General features: G+C 44.1%; 2 protein-coding genes across 3 annotated transcripts in view; both read left to right on the top strand.

The window, feature by feature from the left end:
* The first annotated feature begins 854 nt into the window (after window positions 1-854).
* On the top strand, window positions 855-3,856 carry LOC137903140 (probable thiopurine S-methyltransferase). 2 transcript variants are annotated; one of them, XM_068747275.1, is made up of 9 exons: window positions 855-988; window positions 1,472-1,591; window positions 1,815-1,907; window positions 2,327-2,459; window positions 2,849-2,901; window positions 2,997-3,071; window positions 3,199-3,284; window positions 3,419-3,463; window positions 3,553-3,856. In XM_068747275.1, the coding sequence occupies exons 2-9, from the start codon at window positions 1,485-1,487 to the stop codon at window positions 3,675-3,677; spliced, it is 717 nt and encodes a 238-aa protein (XP_068603376.1). In that variant the 5' UTR covers window positions 855-988; window positions 1,472-1,484; the 3' UTR covers window positions 3,678-3,856. The 2 variants fall into 2 exon arrangements, with proteins under 2 accessions (XP_068603376.1, XP_068603375.1); XM_068747274.1 differs by lacking the exon at window positions 855-988 and adding an exon at window positions 997-1,069.
* A 4,291-nt stretch (window positions 3,857-8,147) lies between these two features.
* Window positions 8,148-23,946, top strand: part of sdc2 (syndecan 2) — a 37,210-nt gene continuing 21,411 nt past the window's right edge. Inside the window, exon 1 of the mRNA XM_068747208.1 lies at window positions 8,148-8,316. Within this exon, the coding sequence (XP_068603309.1) occupies window positions 8,257-8,316 (60 nt within the window). The 5' untranslated portion in view covers window positions 8,148-8,256. The remainder of the gene's footprint in view (window positions 8,317-23,946) is intronic.

Here is a 23,946-nt window from a genome sequence, read left to right as displayed (position 1 = left end):
CAGGTTCTGTCCCCCAGAAGGCGAGACGAATCGCTGAACAACGGCGAAGAGGCGCGCCCGGGATTTGCGCCCGCTGTCACGGTCTGAATGGGGGTTTGACGTTTCGTGGTGCGGTTAAAGTAAAAGCATGCAAAAGCAATAGCTTCAGCATTTAACTGCGTGGAAATAAATATGATTGATTGAATAGGATAAGTTGATAAATAAAGCGCATTAAACTATGACAATAATAATGAACGTTTAGCACATTATCTTGAAATATACGCTTTAATTTTTGATTATTAAAATGCGATAAATTTGAAGCCACACGTAGACACACACATACATTAAGGGAATATGAATTGAATCTACTTTACATACGGGCATTACTTGTATATGTCGTTTAGGACGGGGTAATCACGCATGGCCCTTGTACCTTTTTTTTAATATAACTTTTATTTCAAAACGAATAAGTATACAGAGAGTGAGTCCATCATGATTACATAACAATTGCCAGGGGGGAATATGCAAAAAACATTACATACATTCAAATAATTTGTAGGTGATACAGATATTTAAAGTTTTTGTTCAATGAACCACTAATTAACTTCATATAGGTCAAACTATCATTATAAAAAAATCTTGAATGCCGGTATTTGCTTATTACATTTACATTTGTGGCTATAGAACTTTAATCATGAAATTGTCATGAACTTTGGACCTTTGGGTGAGTGGAGGTAACGCTGTGACGTACGTTAGTAGGCTCTCCCGCACTTTAGATGTCTGTGAACGCACCATCTGGCTCCTCCCATACAGGAAGTTCCAAATGGCTCGACCTCTCAACCGAACCAGACTTGTGGCTGTGGTTGTCGCTGCAGAGAAAAGCATTTGGCTCGCCTGTGAGGCTGGGCTGCGTGCTGTAGAACCCGTTTGCGCTTCCGGTGTTTACCGACAAGGTTGCGTCACTTCGCTGCTTGAGTTTGCTGAATAAATATAAGGTCACTTTGAAAAGGTGCGACTTGGTGACGGTCATGCGTGCTGCGGGTTTTACATTCGGAGCGCTGTGGTTGGTTTCCTGTCTGGCTGCTGCTAAGTAAATGTGTTATCCTCATAATCTGGTTCATTCTATCTGTTTTACATGATGGATTTTGTTCTGTCATCGAATCTAATTTACAAATATTATAAAATGTCATGACGTCATGCAATATTTCTGATGATTTACCATTGAAGTCAGTTTGGTCTGCCATGGAATAATGACCGTAGACATGTTTGATTTTTATTTTTCCTGTAACTGGAAACAATTCCGTTTTCTAACACTGCAGTATTGCTGAGTAACATGTTCTTTTGTCTCGATCTGCCAGAAGAAGCTTGTTCTAAAATGTGTGAAGTCCCTCTGTGTACATATTCTGTCTGTTCTTGTGCCAGATTATCACTCAGATTTATTGATGATGTTATCTTTATGAATGCTTTCTCTTCTCTGCTCCTTATCTTGCAGCATTCGGGCAAACATGACCGACGTGCCGGCGGCGCAGGCAAACAGGACCGTTTCGCTCGCAGAGTGGGAGCAGAGGTGGCACGACAATAGGACCACCTTCCATCTGCCTGAAGTTCACTGGCAAGGGCGTCATGTCTGCATATTTATTAACTGTGTCAAATGTGCGATTCGACAAACTCAAAATAATTTCTTTAAAAGACGAGGCCAATGTATTCAAATATTTCCATCTCATTCAGAGCAAGTTTATTTAATATGTTATCATAAAAAGAATATACAGAATATACTGGAATGGCTTGTGTTTTCTGCTAAACATGTTTCCCCCCCCCCCCTTTTTGTTTTACAGGTTGCTGAAGGCAAATATTGATAAAGTTATCAATGGAAGGACTGGCATTCGCTTCTTCTTCCCTCTCTGTGGGAAAGCTGTTGATATGAAATGGTATGAAAAGGCTACTAAGAAGGTCGTCCGTTGGGGCCTCCACCGACAATTCAACAACAATTCTTGTTTGTTGTACCTTAACCCCAATACAAAGTTTAGCTGCTTCTTTTAGCGGAGCCTCTGCAGAATTACCCCCTCCCCCCCCCAAAGAAAAAAAATAAAATTCTACCAGCCGAATCCATCAAGTTCTGTGAAATACACAAAGAAAAACTGAAGAAATCTTAAATGTTCTATTTATCCGGATCCTTTCCGAAGCTTAATTGGTTCTTTGTTGTCACATTCCCAATCCTTCCTCAACGTGTCACGAAATCCTGCAAACAATCAGACAAACAGCACAATAAATGGACATCCTTCTGGATGCCCTATAATTAAAAACAATTCCCATTGATGAGCGTATCTCCTGTGTGAATGAATTCCAGGCTGGCAGACATGGGCCATTCGGTGGTGGGGGTGGAGATATCCGAAAAGGCTATAAGACAGTTCTTTGAGGAAAACAACATGACGTACAGCGAGGAGCCGGTCCCCGCCATACCTGGAGCAATGGTTTACAAGGCAGGTGGTAGTACTTGTAATCCAGACTGTCTCGCCCAGACCTCCCATTAATCACAAAATAACTCAAATTATGCATCTTAGACTCTTTTAAATGTAGCGAACGTACTTGAAGCGCTCATTAAGTATTAAAGTTATGCGTCTGAGGGCTTCCCTGTTTAAAGCCGGGTTTTTAATGATGGGAAAGGTGGAGTGTTTTTAACAATAGTTGATAAGTGCCTCTGCATATTAATTTTCCTTGTTGTGGGTAGAACCCACCACATGTGAGATTTATTATCCCCACCGGGGATGGAGTTGATTTGTACGGTGGATCGCCAACATGCAGCCACCAAATTGTAGCTTGCTTAGAAAGATTTGGACAATTTGATTTTCAGTTGCGTGTTTTTCTACAGAACTCTGAGAAGAATATCTCCATCTATCAGTGTGACATATACAGTTTCTCCAGGTATGTGGGTGGTTTTTTTAGCCCTTTATCAAAGATGTTATAAATTACTTGCATGGTTACACATTTCACCAAAACCCCGTTCTTCCTTGTCACAGTTCCATTGATGGTCAGTTCCAGGGCATGTGGGACCGAGGCGGCCTCGTGGCCATCAACCCAAAAGACAGAGAAAAGTAGGTGGAGATCTTGATTTTAATTTTAATACACAAAGCCCACCATTTGAAAAAAATGCCAGATGTTCTTGAAGTGAAATTTTAACCCCCTTGGAAAATGGATTATCATTGTTGCATGTTGTTTCAGGTACGCCGCTCTTCTCACCTCTCTCATGGCTAAAGGCTGCAGATACCTCCTGTTGACACTTTCGTACAATGCCGAGTTATACGCAGGTAAACGGAAGCTCTGGTCTTACATCAAAGGAAACCGGTTCTCCCTCTTGTAAATGAGTTATCGATGGACGTTACGATGCTTGCAGGGTGTTTACAGATAGTTAAAGAATGTTGGGACTGTGTTTGTCTTTCAGGTCCTCCCTTTTCTGTGCAGCACGAACAAGTACAAAGTCTGTTTGGTGAGTTTGTTGTATGAGTGTGTGTGAGTGTGTGTGTGTGTCGAAACGCGAGCATCCCTTTTAATTGTGCCCTTTTTTGTTTTGCTCAGGGACCAGCTGTGATCTCGAGCTGCTATATTCAGAGGAAGGAATGCCAGACAGACGTCAAAAGTGGGGCCTGGACCACCTGAGCGAAGATATGTACCTCATTGCTGTAAGGAACACTGGAAACTGATTTCAGGTTTCTTAGAATTGCAAAAACAAGATTTTTTTTTATGAATTTTGATAGGACATTAACGGACATGGAAATAATAAGTCAAGAGACTTTCTGTAAACTGTCAAAGTCAGAAGTTTCATCTGAAAGCCTCAAGGAACTGTTGAAAGTTTAGATTGCCTGATGAAATAAAACGCTGTCTGTGCATTACGTGTGGCTTTAAATTTTATCATTCGGCATCACCAGGTCTGGAGTGCATGGTTCTGGTGTACTTTGTGTAAAGGGAGGTTATTGCAGAAGAAATCACTCTTTGAAAGCAACAGTGAAAGTTTCAGAAGAAAAGTAGGGATCCAAGTTCAGGTCCAAAGCAAAGGTTTGTTAATTATTTATAAAAGACAAACAAAGTATCTTAATCCAAAACATTACTAGCCCTTTATGAAGACACTGCTATAAAATGGCACCAGATTGTAATAGGTTTATGTCGTAATTTTAACCCAGTTAACTTTTGTGTGTTTGTGTGTGTAAAGGTAATACACTTTGGCGCTTAAGAATTTTATTTTTCATATAACTACATGCAATTCGACGACTGGAGCGGTACCCTTTTATAAGTTTCTAAAGCAGTGTATCTTTTTTGAAGATTATATTTTTGATTTCATATTGATCGAACCAGAAAAAAAAAAAAACTAGGGTGAGGCTCAGCTGACCCTATTAAAAGTAAAAAATATGGTGTATTAAAAGGAATATATACATACATATACTATTCATTCCTGTCTGCCAAAAGCCCAACTAGACCTTTGCCATTAAGACGTTTTTGTAATCTAATTATACATTCCTGGTGTTCGACTGTGTTTGTGACTATTAAGAGTCAGAGGACTGTATAATATAATCACTCCATTTATATTCAAGACAAGGACAAGTTTATCATTGCTGCTTCTTGAGGTAGCTGAGGTCTGCAAATTGAAACACAGAGGGCGCCAAAACATTAGAAAGAGCCCGAGTCCTCCTCATCTGAATTCGGTCTTCAATGATGGAAGAGGCAAGGTGAGCGCATCACCACTGACAATGCCTGTGCGTTGTTGAGCCCATAAGAAGAATATAGTATGACTGTCTTTGTTGATCCATGATCCATGATCGGTATCATGTATCGCCCAGTTATTACCTTGATTGGAATGAGCATTTTTTTTCCCCCATCAGTTTCTGACACATTGTTTATCCATGAGTGTAATGTCAGATATTTATTCGCATTTTTCATCTACCAAAGCCTAAACGTGACTAATATTTGATCAGACTTGGGTCATATTTCCTCGAAGTTTTATAATTTAATTGTTATAAACTGCTGCAGTTAAAATACCTTAAACTCATGAATAAATGTTGGAGAAATGTTTCGCGATCCCGTTCCATCCTGTCATTCAACAAATGTCTAGAACTTGATAAATAGGACTTGTAACTAATCTGCAGTGTGTTTCCTCGTGAAAACCTTCACGTTGAAACATTCAGAACTGCGTTGCGCCATCCCCGTAGAGCGAAAGCATCAGCCTTCAGCTGTCAGAGCGACTACAAGTTCCCCAGCTGTGAATATTAAATGAGGATGGACACACAGACACCGAGTGCTGGTTGTGCCTGGTGGCTGTAATGAATCAGTGATTGGTAGGAGATGTTGACTCAATGCCGGTGCTTTGCTTTGACAGGCTCTCTTCACTATTTAGCCAGGTGGGTGGACACGGGGGGGAAATACATCATTTGTACAGCGGCTTACGGCCTGCTCTGTGTGTGTGTGACCTTCTTTGGTCAGAAAGAAAAAGCTGTTTTGACCTTTCAAAAACACAGAGGAATTAATGCCCATCTGGGGGGGGGGGGGGGCGGTATAGTCAGAGAGGGATGTCGAATGGATCTGTGACTGAGGCAGATGGGTATCTAAATATCCAACAACTTCAGGATAGATTTAGATATAGAAATAAAAATTATGTGTTTTTGATTTAGGGCCAGATATATAATAATCATCACGATATTTCCATTTGTGTACAAAATGCGTGAAACTACAAAGAGCTTTTTCGTGAACTTGTAGTAAGCCCTATAGAACCGTAGGCCCACCCTTCTGGCTGAGTATGAATTTAGGTCTCACACCATGATAATAGAAACTGCTCTGTAATCTGGTGCTGCAGCAGCAGCAGATGCGTCTGCGCTGCCGGGGCAGAGGCAGAACAGCTGGCTAATAACTAACATTTTACGTTTGGCCTTGCTATACCGAGCGATAGCTTACTCATGGCCCATCGGCAGGAAAACATAATAAGACTAGGAAATGTTCAGAAGCGTGATCGTTATGTCAAAGTTTTTATTATGATATATAGTCACAAACGGATCGGCTGCCTCTTTGCTGTGCGTCCTGGAAACAGCTGTGCTGAACAGCAGGAGTCTCCTCATAAAAGCTGCACAACGACGATTCATAACAGACTTGGAAACATTTATTGCATTTCGATATTTTTTTGTATAACGTGAATGATGGAGCAAGTGGCAATAATTATTCGGAAGGCTTCATAATTTGACCTTGAATCACATCTTGCACTATTCTTACAAATCTTTATAGATGAATGAAGGCTTTGTTGGGATGGCACCTGCTGGCTTTGCAAGGTCTCTGTATCTGAAGAAAACATCCTTGTATCTGCAGAACTGACTTGGAGAAGACGTCAGTAAGATGGGCCTAAATTATTTGGTGTGATCAACAGTTGTGGAATTTAATTTGCACAATTGACAGTGTTCTGGGAAAAAACACTGCTTTATGTGCCTACTTTCCTGAATTAATTATTGGTATCTGGTATTTGGTATTTGCAGATTACAAACAAGCATGTTGTATCTCTATGTAGTCTTTTTTCAGAAATAAAAGGAGTCATGTGAGTGAAGGTTTGGCTTGGACAACTTGTATTTGAAGATAATGAGATTCACAAGAGGATTGTTTTAGCAGAAAAACAGATTGTGTAAGCCTTTCACAGAAAAACCTAAATTTCTAAAGTGACTATATCAAGTTAAATGTCAAAAATAAATACTAACATACCAAGATATGAAAACGCTGTAAGCAAAATTCATTAATGCAGTACAAAAACAAAATCTACATTTTCAAAATGATGACTGGGATTGGTTTTTTTGATTGTTTGTTTGCATTTAATATGCAATTAATCTGTAATTGTATATTAAATAATTGGGTGTTGAGAAACAATGACTAACATTGAATATATTTGACTATTTAATGCAGATTAGTCTTTCTTTTCTTTTCTAAATGACCGAACCTGTCAGGGATGCTCTTTTTCCTACTCTGTGATACTTTCACCTGTTAAAAAGTTGTTCAGCCCAATCATTGTTGAGTATTACACAGCTTTCCTAGTCTCAAATCACCTTTGTCCGACCGTACGTGCTAATACTGGCATAAAGGTCAGAATGAGCATTTACAGAAATAATGACATTGATGAAGCAACACTTCAGATAAATTGTCTTTATATTGTTTGCAATTGGAATAAAAGAAACAAATCAGAAATAAATACACTCTATTAAATCTGTTTTATTTATCACAATCAAAATGTATTTAATATGATTTTAGTCATTTTTTTTTATATTAGTGGAGCAGTACATGGGTAGAAAATGTATTTAAGTGAACTTTGGGGTGCTAATTCAGTGGGGGAAGGTGAAGTCGTGCATTTTACTCCACTGGGGTAAACATTTATCTTCCAACTGATCAGTTGCTTTTGAAGCTCTGGGGCGAGTTTTAATTTGAACCAGCAGGGGGAGACTTCGCCCATACATGGCTGACTTCAGTGGGGGACGGGGTCCTTACAAGTCATAAAACTCATCGTGTTTAAACCAGCCCTGCTTGCATAGGGCTGGTTTAATCTAGCGGGATTATTTTCGTTTTTCCTTTATAATGCCATATTTATTTGTTTACACGCTGCAATCAAAGACGATGAACATGTTTTAAACACCTGGTTTAATTGCAATATGGAAATCTCAGTGACTGGAATTGTTAAGGTCGTTATCGAGATTTGGAGAACAAATAAGAAACCGCGCGAGAGTTCGACCCTCGCCGCTAATCAAACCAATCACGTCGTTTAATTTGATACCTGTCTCATTATTTGCCTTGCGGACCTCGTCGCAAGTCTCGCGGTGACATAGCGCACGCGCTCAGCGGAGCGTCATCCGCGCTCGCACTTTCGTCCTCGTTTTACGCTGAAGCAGAGAGGAGCGCGTGCGAGACTTGGGAGTCTCGTGAGGGATTTCGCTGACACGAGGGCGCGCACGCGCGGAGGACTGCGTAATTAAATCGTGCGCGCTTCGTATTCTGTCAGATTTGCGCAAACAAATCGCGGAAAGAGCGCCTGGAGAGAAGCCGGGCGGGGGGGGGGGGGGGGGGAGAGAGAGGAATACCCGGAGCGCAACACGTATCCGGTGGGATCATCAGAGAGAGAGAGAGAGAGAGAGAGGGAGGGGGAGAGAGAGAGAGAGAGAGAGAGAGGGGGACAGAAGGAGTTGGAGCGAAGGAGAAGAAGAAGAAGAAGAGGGGAGAGATTTCACGTTTCCCTCGTAACAACGCGCTTTTCATTCACAAGGAGGAATAATGAGGAACGTTTGGATAATTTTGACGCTCGGACTGATCGTCTTCCTCTCCGGGGAAACGGTAAGTTTTTGGGGAAAAGGCAAACTTAGGACGGGGTGATAATCTGTGGGGGGGGGGGGGGGAGAGGGCAGAAAGGCAAAGTGTGCCCACGACCGGACCGGACGCTGCTGCCTTTCAATATATGGGAAATGGGGGAAAAAGAGTTTTGTGGTTAATTCACCAGAAGACGTCGGGAGGGTGATAATAAAATCTTGGAGTTTACTGGCGTGACAAAAGGAGCAGAGACGGTCCAATGGCTGCCGCTTTGCTCAAGAATCGATTTATAATTATAGCAATATTCTAATAACAGACATGGGTCAATATTCTTATTTGGGTGTTCAGATCCAGTTTTTATTTATTTTTTGGGGGGTCACATGGGCCCAAACTCTTAACGAAGTTATTCGCCCTCATTAAACGCCTGCTTTGAGGCGATGATTCCGTTGAGTGATGGTTTCCGGCTGACTCCTGGATGCAGACTGTCGGCAGCACCTCAGCATCTCTCTGGCAGCGTTGCAGCCGGAGTTCGGTGATTTGTTGAGTCTGTCTCTAATGGATGCGTTGTTGAGTAAACGTCGACCCCCCCAAGCCCGCTGGACGCAGACGCATCCCTGTTTCCCCTCCTGCTTTATTGCAATCACTTAATGGCCGTGACATTTAAATGATTGGCGCCGCCAGCAATATATAACTTCAATTTCCAACAGCTCTGTTTGCTAAAGAACAACCGGGCTGAGCCCCCCCCCTTGTTCTCCTGATCCAGTTTCAGGGTGCTTCCGATTGGCCTTGTTGTAGCACGCGTGACTCCCGGAGTTCCTCTGAGGGCTGTGACTTGCCACTTGGCACGGGGCCTCTTCCTCCTCCTCTTCCTCCTCCTCCGATGCCCGGTTAGCTGTTTCACACGCTGCTGCTTTGATCTCAGTGGGTTGACCGACGCAGAACACACAGGTTGATCTTTAACCTGGATAGGCATCCTCTACAATGATGTCGCATATGAAAGTTAAACACACACTTTAACCTCATCGATATCCTCCAAAGGCCTCGCTGGAATGCGACGCGTGGACTTCTGATATTGGCACCGGTTGATAATCTGCGGAAGCCACTTCTGTCGGCTGCTTTTAGTTTCCCAGTCGCATCACAGGGGCCACAGAATAACTCCCAACTCTCTCAGCGGCTTGTTGGGAAAACCTTTAGGATAAAACTCGACACTCCCAACTTTTGGGAAAACGGCAGAGAACAGAGTTTCTTCCTCACCTACTTTTCTTCACGGTCGTATGAAACGGCTTTTACGCGCTTGCTCTGGATCCAGCTTGCTGCAATTCTCTCACATCATCATGTGAGGTCTGGGCCCACATCGAAGCCTGAGAAAAAAACATTGTGTGTCTGGCAGTCTACTGGCTGTCTTTCGTAATGGTGTGCTTTTGTAACGTTTTGCACGTCTCTGCTTGCATGAACCTTTGTTAACGAGGGGGGGGGGGGGTTGCGTTCATACACTGCTCACCCGGCCTAGAGGTTTCAGTCTGTAATCTGCGTCATGGCTTGGTGGGACGCGCTGGCGTTAGTCATTCCTTTTTTACATCTGAGACTGACTCGCGGGAGGTTTTTCAGTAGTGTGTCAAACACTTTGATGCCACACTCAAAGAATCACTCGCGTGGGTGGGATGAATGCGGGATGAGCTCAGCTCCCATGGTCGGGAGGGGGGGGGGGGGCTTGATTGCAGTGCTTTAGAGAGGGAAGGGAGGATCGGACCAAAATTATATGGAATGTCTGGTCAATTTTAAGGGATTTTTCAAGTCGGCAAAAGGAAGATTACGCGAGTGTGTGCAAATCCCCAGCACCCTGAATCTGAAAGCGCTACTACGACTCTTAAAAGTATGTTACTCAGTATTTTACTTCTTCAAATCCTCTTCAAGGCTGCAAAACTGAATGATGCTTCACTCATTTAGCTGCGTCGCACCAGGATTTCTGAATGAATGGGTGCGCATGGACAGTTTCTCCTCTGTCTCGATGTTAAAAGTGCTTCTTTTTAGAGGTTGCACTCACAATGTGACAGATCAGCAGCAAATAAAGATAACAAAGAGTTTTTTCTGTTTATTGTATACATGCAAAGGCAGAAGACGAGGATGAGTATGAAATAAAAAATGCAATCAGAAGTGGCGCTCAGAGCGTAAAGATGTTGTGCCACACAAGCAGAGGCCAGATGCTGCGACTGCACCGTCTCCTCTTGTATTTTTAATGATGCTCTTTATTTTTTTTTCATCACTTTGCATTCACCTCGAATTCTCCAAAGTGAAGACACGACTAGCTTCTCTGCGTGGAACGTCTTTCATCCTGTGTGATCCCGACAGTCACTGTGCATTCACTCTGTGTACCGAGCATTACATAATCACTGATGGACGACACAGGACTGCTGGATGCATGACGCCAACCCCCTCCTTTCTGTCCTTGAATCCGTCTGTGTCCACGCACAGATTACCTTTGTCACCTTGCAGGCACAGAAGCAGATAAACACTTATTTGCACGCATGCCCTCTCGCCTCCCTTGTTGTTGTTGTTGTTTTTTTTGCCTCTCTCCTCGCCCTCTCTGGCAGCCAGCATGGTCACAGATGTCGTTAGCACAGTGTCTTGGATCAGATCAAGAGCATTTGATTTCCTCTCTCTGGCAGCTGGAAGAAGTGAAGGGAGGGAATATATTTTTCCTTTATTTCTCATAATATACACCTCCATTGTTTTTCCTTTTCCCCTCCCCTCAGATGCTGTGTACTTGACATCTGTTGCGCATACGTGTGCTTTGGAGCCGTTTCCCCTCTCGCCATCTCCTCTCCTGTCGAGGAGCTGGAACAGGCTTTTACTTTGGCGGGGACGTGCACACGCTGGTAGCGACTGACGGGCAGACGAACTGCGTTGACCGTGCGTTTGTTTTTGTGTGGGTTTGCGCCTCCATGCCTTTTTTTTTTTTTATATCACCGTGGGTGCAAGTTCATAGCGACGTTTGATGTAAGCTGTCGTCCCAACCAGCGGGGCGTAGGGGGAGCGGACGGGGGGGCGGGGGTGCAGCATAGCTGGCGACAGCAGCGGCAGTTTATGTTGGGTTGTAGCCACCTTCGCTCGCAGACAGTCAGAGGTTGCAGGGCCAAACAATAAAAGCTGCTGCATGCCCTTGTGGGAATCTGGATGAAAATATTTGGTGCTTTAGACCTGGAGCATTCTTCTTTTGTTGTTGTTGTTCACGTTCCACCTTTTTTTTTTTTCCACTTCTCCGTTTAATTAACTTGGCTAATGGAAACTTCCTTGGCAAGGATTCGCATGGAGGGCATTGTGGTGATGATAGAAAGCAAAATGGGGAAAACCCCAGTGTCAGGACGTCTGCTTTCCTCCTTTACGGCTCCTTCTATTTATTTATTTTTTTCCTTTTTAGTTGCCTGCTAACTTCTACTTTCAGCTGGCAGGAGGAAAAGAAGCTGGAGAAGGGAAAAGGTGGGGTGAGTGTGAGCCCTGCCTCCCCATTGGTGCTCAGGTTCTTCCGAGGCTGGCAGGACCTGTCTGTCGGGAGCTTCTCGAGGTTTGAAGCGTGTCTAACTTTGTAGGGAGTGAGAAGACGGAAACAAACCGCCGTGGTCAACGGGCTGGCGTTTGGGATGTGACTACCGGACCGCTCTGCTGTGATACCGGTTCCGGGAATGCACCAAATTAACAGTTCTCATTACTGTAAGAGGTACTTTGGGCCTTCACTTGTGTTTTAATACAATCACAAATGTGATTACAGAATGAGCAGTAAAGGCAGAATAGTGTTTATGCATGGACTGGAATTCCATTAGAATCTCCAGCACCTTCCTGGAACGATAAAGGTTCCGTTTGATCAGTGGTGCAAAGCAGGGTTGGAACTAATGACTGTTATTATAATCAACTAATAATTTAAATCAAATATTCAATCCATTCAATAAAAGCCAACAACCTAAAAGCAGGATGTTAACACGTCGTTAAATTTAAAGTTCCCACGGCTTGATGCCCGTTGGGACAGAAGACAAAATGAACGACTGAGAGTGACGTGAGCTCGCCTGCCATTGGTCAGTTATCCAATGACGCTTTGGCATTGGCTATGTTGAACTCCCACAGGAACACGCCCCCTCCTGCAACCTGACAAACAACAAAAGCGAGAGTAAAGCAAACGGTTACCTTGCATTAATAGTGAATTAACAGTTTAGATTTAGTCCCTCCTAACAAAATCAAGAAGTTGTTTACTTGTTCCAGGTGCAAGTTAATTTTGAGTTGGATTTACAATATGGTGTCAATTTGTGTGAAGTTGCAAGAGGCTGATTGAACTTGCACCAAGAGGGCAGTTTCCCCACTGGGGTCAGTGTTCTGTGCCCGACCATTGAGGTCACACAGCTCAGCTTGGGGTCAAAGCCCAGGAACTGTGACGAACCAGAGGCTGTTTCTGCTGACTTACGGGGTCAGATGGTTTCTACATTATTATTATTCAAGAATTGTTGTAATTTTGATCGCCTTGCCACTAGCAAATCCGTACATATTTGAGTTGCATGAAGAAATTATTAATTGTTGTTGAATTTTTTTTCCGTTCTATTTATCCTTACTAAAATATATAGCTCCAGATGTTGATAAAAAAAATGTGGCCTTGGTAACTGACTTGCAGAGAAAAACTTGTATTACTCAGTGTTTTTTTTTTCTCTGCAGTTGTTTTGTCCAATTATTGCTGTCATTTCCTCCCTGCAACTTACTGTGCCGGGTAAAAAAATACGTTTTCTGACCTTTCCTGCTGAAACTAGTGTGTCTTTGTCATGTTAATATATATTTTTCCCAATAAATAGACCCCCATTTGGTTAATTCTCATCTGATTTTTTTTTCTATTGAAGGATAAGGGAAAAAATAAGTGCTTGAGTTGTTACAGAGGAATGTTCTGTTTTGTCACATCGACTAATCATTGACTCGCCTCAGCACAAATCTGTGACCAGCAGAATTAACCCTGTCCAGAGACACCAGGTTTTGTTGGGCGACTTGTTAAAGGATGAAGTGAAATGTAACGCTGCTTGTGAAACTGTCTCGGCCGACGTTGTTCAGCTAAATAGAAAATGATCTTGTGGTAAAATACGTGTGTTCCATCTGTAAGCCATCCCCAAAAACTGGGCAGATATTTGGAGCCATGGTGTCAGCGAGGTTTTTCCATCAAACTACCAAGATGACTGGAAAACCATCACGGCACATTTCACACATCTGTGCTCCCTCTTGTTTACGAGGTCGCCCGATCGTCTCTGAAAGGCGTTCAATTGGCGTCTGAGCTGGCGCTCCCTCCGAGCAGAACGATGTGCTTCTTTAACATCTGGTGGGCCTGTTACCCCCCCCCCCCCCCAATCTAAAGTCAAGATGGCACCAAATGAGCCAAAGGGTGTAAACGAGTATCACCAATCCCAAATTCTGCTCTGTTCAGACACTTCGTTTTGGAACTGTTTTCACGAGAACCCTGAGACTCTGTGGGGAATATGAGGAAGTTGATGGGCCGGAGAGGAGGGGAATTCATCAGTGTGCATCGCTCTTCTTCAAGATGCGTGCTGGTGTGTAGACTCCTCATTTGAGCGAAAAGCGGTCTGTCTAAAAGCTCAATTTGAGCGCTCTGAATATTCATTAGTGAGGGATGTGAGAGGACAGAAACCAGGAAATAAACGTGTTTCCCTTCTTGTCTCCATTCGGGTTGTCTCCATCGACTCCTGAATACTTTCAGCATTTAATAATTTTCTTCTGAGCTCATAACCTGTAATTTAATCATAAGCCTGGTTTTTCCATTCTGAGAAAAAATGTGCCTCCGTCTTCATAGTCATGGCAAAACCAAGCACTTGAGTCTTCAGTAGTATTTTCATATCCAAGGATTTCAAAGGCAATCTAAGGGCGGATTTTTCTGAGGTTTTCCTTATGTATTTTTTTATATTTTTTATCCACTGTCCATATCCAGATGTTTCCGTGTACAGTTGTGGTAGACATCCGATGTTTGAAAGTCTAAACTGTGACCGCATCATCAAACCACTCAAGTCGATGAATCACACTGTAGGACTGACAGTAGTGAAACGGCGGGGGGGGGGGCATATGTAATGTGTAAGGAGAAACGCCATAAAAAAGAACTTAAAGTGGAGTTGCTTTTGGAGCTGAGGATGAAACTGAGGACCTTTTTCTTTGCTGTAACCTGTCTTGGAGCTATTTATCATCCAGTGTGTGATGCTTTTATTTTGTAATGTGAAGCCACTCTTTTTTTGGATTTACTGCTATCCGTCTCTCACACCGACTGTGAACGGCTGACTGTTGAAGGTATTAAACATTCCTTTGCTGTAGTCAAGGGGTCAACACTTTTAGGAACTGGTGAGCCGAACAAACAATATTAATTCTGAAAGGTTTCAGTGGGAACTGAATTCTTCTTGTCCCACAAGAGCAAGCACTTCAGCAATGGAGGAAAGGAAAAACTTCCCTTTAACAGGCAGAAACCTTGGACAGAACCTAAGGCTCATAGTGGATGGCCATCTGTCTGGACATGCTGGGTTGGGGGGGGGGGACAAAAACAAGGAAATGGATAGGGAAGTGATAGAGAAACACAATTTCCTAAAGGGGGACATTAGTGACTTTTCTATTGTGCGAGAGGAAGCCATCAATATTCTGTCATGTCAAGTCGTATTTGTCGAATGGGTGATGCGTAACGTACAATATGCATGACGTAACCAGCGGACACATGCAAATGTCAGTCCACCTGTTTAGGACGAACATTACTTCCCTGCCACTTTCATGTCAGAAATATTCTCCCCAAAAAAAGCACATTTGATGCACAAGCGCCACGAGGCGAGCGCTACCGGAGCCCACAACCGTCTCTGTGACGTGGCTTTTACAACGTGACCACGGCTTCTACCAGGCAAGTTAATCTTTACTAATGCGTTCTGTTAACGGCCATCTGTGGTCTCGGCGGCGAATGTAAGCCCCTTTTCAGCAGAACGCCACGCAGCATTCAGCGCCCCAGCAGCCACTCCTCCATTACATCCAGGGGTTGGTTTCATTATTCAGCCCGGAGAGGCTTTAGACTGGAGGGGACCGCGTCCAGAAAGAATCCATTTTTATTTTAAATGCAAATGCTACCGACACGCTCGGCGCTCACGGTCTCCTTTCAGACGCCGTAACATGGCCTGCGTGATAGGTGGAACATTTCAGGGAGAGGTTTCTAAACAAACAGGGGCTGCCGGTCAGAGTGTGTCACGTCCACAGAGACAGGTACACGTTAACCCTTGGACCCCTTTTACTGGAAATCTATTTATGTACGGGTGAATTGGACTTGACTGTGCTTACAGCTTGGACATTTGGCTGACTTTTATTTCAAACACATCATTAATGTTGAGTAAAGACATGTGGAAATTTGGCTCGATCGTTCTACCTTGGCTGGCGGTGACACCAGCCAAGGTCATGGCTTCTCCTTTAATCTGTATCATTTCCATGCCATGCTTCAAACTGTTTTTCGTGGTGTAATGGGAGCGGGCGAACAGGGCGCAAAGCTCGATTACTTTGATTATGATAATTTGCATAATTGACGGGCCGGCTGCCTTCCAGACTTGGCTGAATGTCCTTCTTTTAGTCTGGGTAAGGGGGCAGACGATGGAGCTCCTGGCTCCCAGTGTTGCCCTAGCCGCCGGTGGGTCAGATTTATCTCCCAAGAGCTGAGTGGTGGATGTAAAGAGAGAGAGAGAGAGAGGTTCTCCAGAGGTTTTAATCGGCTTTAAGGCTAAGTTAGGCCATGATGCTGCTCCATTTCACATTAACACAGGTATCAGCTAAAGGAGACACTTTCTGCTTAGCATGATGGGTTTTCTTTTAATTTAAGTTTCAGAATATTTGCTTCTGGCTTGTTCCCCTTATTTAAAGCTACATTGACAAGCTTTTTTTCTCACATTTTTTTTTTTTTTTTCTTTTTAAACATGAAGGTCGACTCTACATTTGGGTCGCTCGAGGTTCCTCGTGAGAGAGAGAGCAGTCAATAAACCAGCAGCCCTTCTGGGAACTGACAATCAATCAGAATTCCTGAGGTGCTTATACTGTCAAACGTAGAGTTCGCTCTCTCTCTCTTTCTCTCTCTAGCCCGTGGATGCGAAAGAACCCTGTGAGTCATCTCATGTTGTCTGTGGTTCTCGAGGGAACGTCTTATCTCTGGCTGAGAAGATCGGCATCACAGAAGGCGGCCACGATGAAGAGGAATGGGTGGTCGCTGAAGAAAACCAGAGCATGTTGATCTCAGATGCTGCGATTTCAGTCGTGTTTTCTCAAAAATCTTTGCCTCTCAGGAACACGAGCGTCCTAAGCGGCAGTTTTCTACATCGTTGGTAGAAATGTTTAACCAGCGATGCCAGTTTCCTTGCCAACCAAAAGTCTTACCGGCGTAAGTTTCGGACCCTGGATGCGAATGATACGTATTTAGTTGGTTTTTCCTGTGATGACAGCGGTTACCTCAGCGTTCTGCTTGCTTTTTACAGCACATGTGGCATCTAATGACACGGATAGAACCGCACATGTTCGCAGCATCGGGCACACGTCATCCTCCGCTGAAGGTGACTATCGTACAGTGCGGTTCCACTCACGGCATGAGGCTCTATGCTTTTGCCAGACCTCTGATTCAAAAGTGGCTGGAAATTGTTGCTCAATGGGTTTTTTAAGAGGCTCTCCTCCAGAGCCTGACGTACCCAACGCAACCTGTGTGTGCTTTTGTGATTTTTTTGTATTTATTTTTTGTACTGTTTCTTATTTTTCCAGTAAGAGCTGGGCAAAGGCTGGCCCTCAGCCGGCTCTGGTTTTGTCTCAACCAGTCGTGATCCCTCTCTTGAGACCATCAGCGAGAAGGTAGCGAAGTAAAACCTGGGGCTCAGGGTGGAGCCCAGTTGGCCAGCCACTTGTGTTGTTTCTGGGACTTTGTGGAAAGCCAGGGCTGCAGTCTTCAGAAACCACACATTCTTTCAGAATTACAGCACAGGGAAAGAATTGGGAAAGGCTATATAGCGAGGAAGGGAGCAGAGGTTTTGGCAGACTCATTAAACGACGCTTTTAGCTGCAGGACGTTTGTTAGTGATATCTGCCCTGCAGGCAAGCGGTTTAAAACACTGGCCTTTTACTAATTGTGTATTCTCACAGAAAGTGTGTTCATGTATTGGGAGGGGGGGGGGGGGGGGGGGGACTGGCTCTCTTTCAAAGTCTCAGCTTATTCTTCAACAAAGTCATTAAAAATGTAAAATGCAGCCTCGCTGTGCTTCCACGGCCCGAGCCTATTTCGGTTGCCAGAAGTCAATTATTTACAAAGAAAGGAACATGAAGGAGAACCTCATTTTTCTCATTTGGAGAAGTCACGTGGAATACCCAAAGCATCCAAGACAATATGGTTGTGTTGCAGCGTTAGAGATTCAAACCTCATTCTTTAAGGTGGAGTGTTTACTTAATAGAACAACAATCAGGCATTCTTCCTGCTTTCAAGGCTAATCAGAGCTGGACTGCGTACGACGCAACCTGGAGGACGTTCTCCAGAGCTTTCGTGCTCCTTTTCTCAGCTATCTTATTTTTTTTTTGCACTATGTCTCATTTGGTTGCTAAGTGAGAAATGCATCTGGCCTGCATGTGTAAGATGTGCAGCCATTTTTTTCATTTGTTGTGCGGTGATTTGTTTCAGGACGCTGTGGCGCTTAACTGTCAAACGTTAGTCATAAACAGACTCATGGAGCTACATTACAACAACTTCCTCTTGTCGTTGAAAACCAACAACACACACACACACAATTGTTATTTCAAGCTTTGGAAATAGTGTGTTTATGAAGAAAGAAAAAGCTGCATTGTGGCCCGGATTACTTCACGAGGAAGTTCGGAGGAGAAATTTTCTCCGGGATTTTGGTCGGTTGGTTGGTTTGGACCAGATTATGAAGAAAAGCACAATAATACCAAATAAGTTTGCTCTTTACTATTTACAGTCAGAATGAATGCATCAGCCACATTCACAAATCTTTAAATGATTTACCTTCAAAATAGACCCTTTAAATCTTCTGCCCAGGGTAATGGATCAATTGCTTGCTTTCTGTCTGAGTCAGTTTATAATAAAAATTTCAGAGCACTGTATTATCAAAGATGTAACGAGTAATGTTCTTGTATTGCCACTAATTGAGGAATCATCCGATCCTTTCTGAACTTCAGGTTAAGCCGCTGGAGCTGACCTCGGTTTACCTCGAGTGCGATGGCATCTGCACGCCAGGTTAGATTTAGTTTGGGTGACCTCCTTAGGATCTCTGAAGCGGGCTAATCTCCAGCACGGAGCCAGCTGCACCTCGGGCGATCTCAGGCATGGTTAAATCCACGCAGGTGACCGTGATGAGGTGAGAGGAGCGACTTGCCCCACGCCTGGAACGTGCTTGAGATTTAAAAACCTGTGTGGCCGTGGACCCGTCATTAAGTCTGGCACGCGGTTCGGCTCCTGCACCCATAATTAGACTGTATCATTAATGTGCAATTACATGAGTCAGGCTTTGCCCACGTTGAATCCAGTCACTGTTCGCTGGAGTCCGCAGAGAGATGCCCCCCCCCGTTTCAGCTGCTGAGGAAGCAAAATGTGACTTGGATGTTTTTGGGACTGTTTTGCTCATAAGGATATTTTGTCATTGGATCGAATGAAGGGGATTGCAATGCTTCTGGACACTGACTGACCCTGATAGATTATCATGCGACACGGTTGATCAGATTGTGTTCAATCCAGAGGATAAAACCCTCCTCAAGCAGCAATCTACTGATGTCAGGAGTTAATTATTGGATTACACTGATAATACACACACATGGCTTCTAATATTGTTTTTTTTGTTGGTTAAACTTCATTGATTTGTGGTTTTATTTTTCATTTAATTAAGGTCGTAATGTTACTTCCTGCTTCATCGTCTGTTGTGTATTTGTGAATCATTAGATGCGTTTCTGGGGCTCGCTTTCCAGACGCGGGCACAGTGGTGTCCTCTATGACCCGCTCTATCAGGCAGCCAAAAGTGGCACGAATTCTGCAAAAGCTACACATCATTTATTTACAAAGAAAAGTGCAAAGTTACCCTTTCTTTAACGGTACTCACCGGCACCTTCTAATGGAACTTTTTTTTAGCTTGTCAGCTATCATCAGAATCTTTCAGAATCTAATCTGCGATAATTGTTCAGGTGTATAAAACTCTTATTTCATGTTTGTCGAGGTGATCACACGCAGCAAACAACTCTCCACCCGCTGCTTCCAAACTCTGAAAACGTTTTACGCCTGAGCTTGATTATTTTGTGGACGCGAGCTGAGACACGCACCCCTTCGCCTGGCGAGCAGAGAGCTGTCAGACGTCTGCCGCTCGGCGAGCGAGGGGGGAGACGGAGAGCAGTCGAACACGAGAAGAGAAGCAGGGTGAAATTATCTGTTAAACAGTCAAAATAAAATAAAACATATATATATATATACACTCTGCATTTATTGGACGCAATGTCTGTTATTAACCAAATACCTGGAATATTTTTGTTATTCAACCTCCAGCACGGCATTTCTGTTCAGTTTTTCATTTCATTTTGAGACATTTTATCTATAATTAGAGATCCTTCTCTTTGACATTTTGTATTATGCACCAGATTGTTTTACGGGAACATTTTAAAATATCCCAGTACTTTGAGAACATCAAACAGACGCCACCCTCATATTCCCTCAAATCTGGCAATGGGTTGACTGACAGACCTGCTGCATCACTGAGAGTCAAGCCACACACACACACACACACACTCATTCCTGGACCGGATTAGCTCTGGATCTCTCTCTCTCTGGGATCAGAGATCACCACGTGCCACTGTTGTCCCGTCGTCCTTCTGCATCATTCTTTCATTTTGTCTGTAACTCATCTTCCCTTCTCTTCTTCTTGGCTTCCTTCTGACAATCGCTCTCTGATGTTCTCCCTTCCTTCCAGTCGTGTTGTTTCTGCTTGCAGCGATGAGAGTTTGCCTGAACTGAGAACAGAAGTTATCCTTGACATTTGCTTATATATTTTTTTAACCCTAGTGTATATTAGTTATTTCATTTCCCAGTTGTTTTCATTCTGTTTCCATGTCTTCTCCATCCCCCCCCCCCCCCCCCCCCCCCCCCCCCCTCATCGTGTAGTCCTGTCTCGCTGCTTCCTTCCTTGAATCCAAATCCTCTTAAGAAAAAACCTTGGATGCGAATTCAATCGCTGCACCACAATGATTGAACTGGATCAGCTGACAAACAAGCAAACTCAGGCAAATTTGCCAGAGTTCTCAGTCTGAGATGTGTCCTGGATGGAGGAATTTTTTTTTAATGAAAATCTGTTGAATTTGATGCTGCGTTTATTCGGAGTTTCGCTCGAGTCCAGACGTGTTTATCCGACGACCTCCTCCTGTCATGTTCAGTTGAATAGATGGAAAAAGACACATGTTTGTGACTGCGGCTCGGGAGGAAGAGCAGCCATACACCCATTGGTTGGGAGATCTCAACGCCTGAAATCTAGATGTTGTCTGCAAGATGCTGTTGCTGATTTGTCCCCTAGTAACGAACGACTGACTGCCTCACATGGTCGCCTCGGCCTCCTCTGCGTGGGTGAATGCTGGCTGGTGTTGTAAAGCACGTTGAGTCGTCGGTGAGATGCGAAAGGCGCTACGCCAGTGCACTCCATTCACCATAAGACTGTAACAAGAAACGGGGTGGGTGGGGGTGGGGGGGCTTTAAAGTGATTTGATAAATGAAATGAGACAGATTCGACTGAATTCAGACAGTGTGTTACTTATGTGGGCCGTTGGAGTCCAGTTAACTGTAACACATGCAAATAGACAAAACGCACGCAAAGCATTTAGGGAAACGCAAACATTCAGCAGCTGGACAACACAAAGGAACTCAGTCACAAAACTTTAACAAAAATGTAGCTTTCAATAATGTTTTTTTACCTCCGCCAACGCGGAGGTTATGTAATCACCGGTGTTGGTTTGTTTGTTCGTCTGTTTGTTTTTGTCTTATATAAGCAAGATATAGCTTATTTGCTTGTGTTTGGTTTTCTACCTCATTGCCTTGTGGTTTAAGCCCGGCTCCTCCTCCTTTTCCAATCCATCCTTTCATCCGCCTCATTTTATGTGGTGAGGAAGGTAACCTTTGACCCCCCCCCCCACCACCACCACCACCACACTCACTGAGAGAGCTTTTATGTTGTGGTGTTAATGAGGAGCTCAGGCTGTTTCCTTTCCTTTCTTGCCAATTGATTTGCACAACAACCACATACATAGAGCGAAAAATGCTTAAAGGGGGAGAAGAAATTACCTTTTTATTAAACATGTGGTTCATCCATCAACAAACGCAGGCATGCACATTTCCCACTGCATGCACAATGCAGCATGTGAGCACACATATGCCAAACTCACACACCTTACCCCAGGGGGATTTTACAATGCCAGTGAAACACACAAGCTTTTAAAAGGCACAGTTGATGGAAAGCATGCCCTTCCATTGACAACGTGACAGGAGACGAAGCCGGCAGCAGCCACTAAACAAGAGAGACCCCAAACAGTAACCCCTCAACCCCCCCAAAGGTTATTCTGCAAGTCTTATTCAAGCAATTCGGTAATCTGCAAAGGTTTGACATTTAATGCTTTCTGGAACAGATACAGGACTGTATTTTATTTACGCTCTCATTTGTCTGTGCTACATTTAAATTGACCCTGTACCCTGATGGCTATTAGATTAATTTATTAGCTGAGTTCTTAGTCTGGAGCACATGGTCGGTCATTCATTCTAGCCCCTTTGAGCCGGAAACTATTTGCACGGCATTGCTTGAAAGATTAAAGGGCATAGAGTTGGAAACCCTTAACGGTCTCCTTTGTTACGTGCATGCTAGAGGTGGAGGAGCTCAGAGCAGAGCGGGAACGCGGCGTCAGACGAACGCCACGGTGTGGCTGATTCGACGAGGATGAAGTCGAAAGACGTCCTCTGCACGAGATCTCCAGCAGCGTGATTTACATTTGGCACCACTTGGAACAGTTGCTCATTTCAGGAACAAAGAGTGCGAGTGCAAAGCGTGCGCGAGCATCATGGAACAAATGCGCGCACATGCATACGCACAAAGCCTAATTATAGTGACAGGGTTCAAAGAAAACGCATTCCAGTTGTGCGCTTTGTTGACAAAGTGCGCTCAGTGTTTCAGGTGATATAATATATTCTGCATGTGCACACAATCCACGTGGATGGCAGCACCTGTGTTATTAGAGGAACGGCTGATATCTCAGGCCTGATAAGGCTCGACAGGCTTCATTGATCCCTTTCCAGGTCACTGACTGACACATTGACGACCCCGCCAAGGAACTGTGTGTGTGAGACACTGAGAGAGCTTTGAATTGGGCACTGCGTGATGGAAAACCGATGAACAAGTCAAAGCAATACTGTCTGTAATGTGTGTGTGTTCCTGGAAATGTGGCAGCTCGTGTGTTAACATGTTCACGTGTGGTTTGTATGTGTTTGCATAGAAACAGAAAATGTGTGTCTGCCTGTGGCGCAGGTGAAACGTATGCACAGCAGAGCTTTATTTAACAAACGGCGTGATGGATCTCGGCTGGAAGCCCGTCGAGCTTTCCAAGCTGCTGCTCTTGTGGAATGATGGTGCTTTTATTTGTTTAAGAATGTGATGTAAGAATGAATGCGGTCATCTGAGGCGCCATTACAATTACAACTGTTAACTAAGAGTTCATTTATTGAAGCCGTTTCTGTCTTTACCTTGAAAACCGGTTCTGTACAGTCTAAAAGGCCACACGTTGATTATTAGCTTCCGCAAATGCTTTTCCACCCGTCCACGGCTGTCCTCTTAGCAAAGGCACACGATAAAAAGAGAGCGGTCTTCTGTCCTGCCTCCCCTTACAGATGGCGTTGGCACCCTCTGGAAATGTCGCTGCTTCCCAGCTTTTAACTAGGGATGGCCCGTTTAGCTGTGGCTGCTGTGCTGCTGACAGCAGCGCTTCAGTTCTGAGGACACATGCTTCCCATCCACACCCTGCACTCTCGCACCGAGAGGCCCGAGACCCCTGTTGGCACAGAGCGACAGTCATAGATGCATTTTAAGCAGGGTTTGGTGTATATGTACGCATTCTGTCTCGCTGAACTGAGCAGCATGTAGCAGATCTGAAAGGTCAGGGCTTGTGCAAAGCAGTAACACAATATTCCACAGGCTCAGTCTGCAATATGTAGGGCGGCTCCTTGGAGAATAACCGCTAAGTTAGCAGCATAACTCTTAATTTCCTGCTCCTGATTCGATGAAAGGCGAGGGTGTTGCGTAATGGGCACCTGTGAGCTAAAAAGTTAAGCTAAATGATAATTAATGTGATCCAGGTGAAAGGCTCAATATGACAGAGGAACGAGATTGCTGCGCCGAAAGAGAGATTCACTCTTCATTAGTGTCGCGCTAAGTGTTTGGAGGGTCGCTGAGAGCTTTAGTCACAATGCGAATGCCCCCCCCCACCCCCCCACCCCCGGTTAAACGAGCACTGCAGGCTCAGTCGTTTACAGCCATCATTTGGAGGGATATGGAAGGGGAGGAGGCAGAGGACGCCTTAATGCCAGCTAAAGGTTGTCATGTTGAAAGGTACAAAATGGCG

The sequence above is a fragment of the Brachionichthys hirsutus genome, chromosome 13 (assembly GCF_040956055.1).
Source record: "Brachionichthys hirsutus isolate HB-005 chromosome 13, CSIRO-AGI_Bhir_v1, whole genome shotgun sequence".
In the NCBI taxonomy this organism is placed as follows: domain Eukaryota; kingdom Metazoa; phylum Chordata; class Actinopteri; order Lophiiformes; family Brachionichthyidae; genus Brachionichthys; species Brachionichthys hirsutus.
This window is presented reverse-complemented; position numbering and strand designations above follow the sequence as displayed.

Coding starts and splice junctions, on each gene's coding strand:
- LOC137903140 (XM_068747274.1), top strand. CDS start 1,008: ATGCGTGCTGCGGGTTTTACATTCGGAGCGCTGTGGTTGGTTTCCTGT. Junction 1,592..1,814: donor CATCTGCCTGAAGTTCACTG/GCAAGGGCGTCA, acceptor TTTGTTTTACAG/GTTGCTGAAGGCAAATATTG. Junction 2,902..2,996: donor GACATATACAGTTTCTCCAG/GTATGTGGGTGG, acceptor TCCTTGTCACAG/TTCCATTGATGGTCAGTTCC.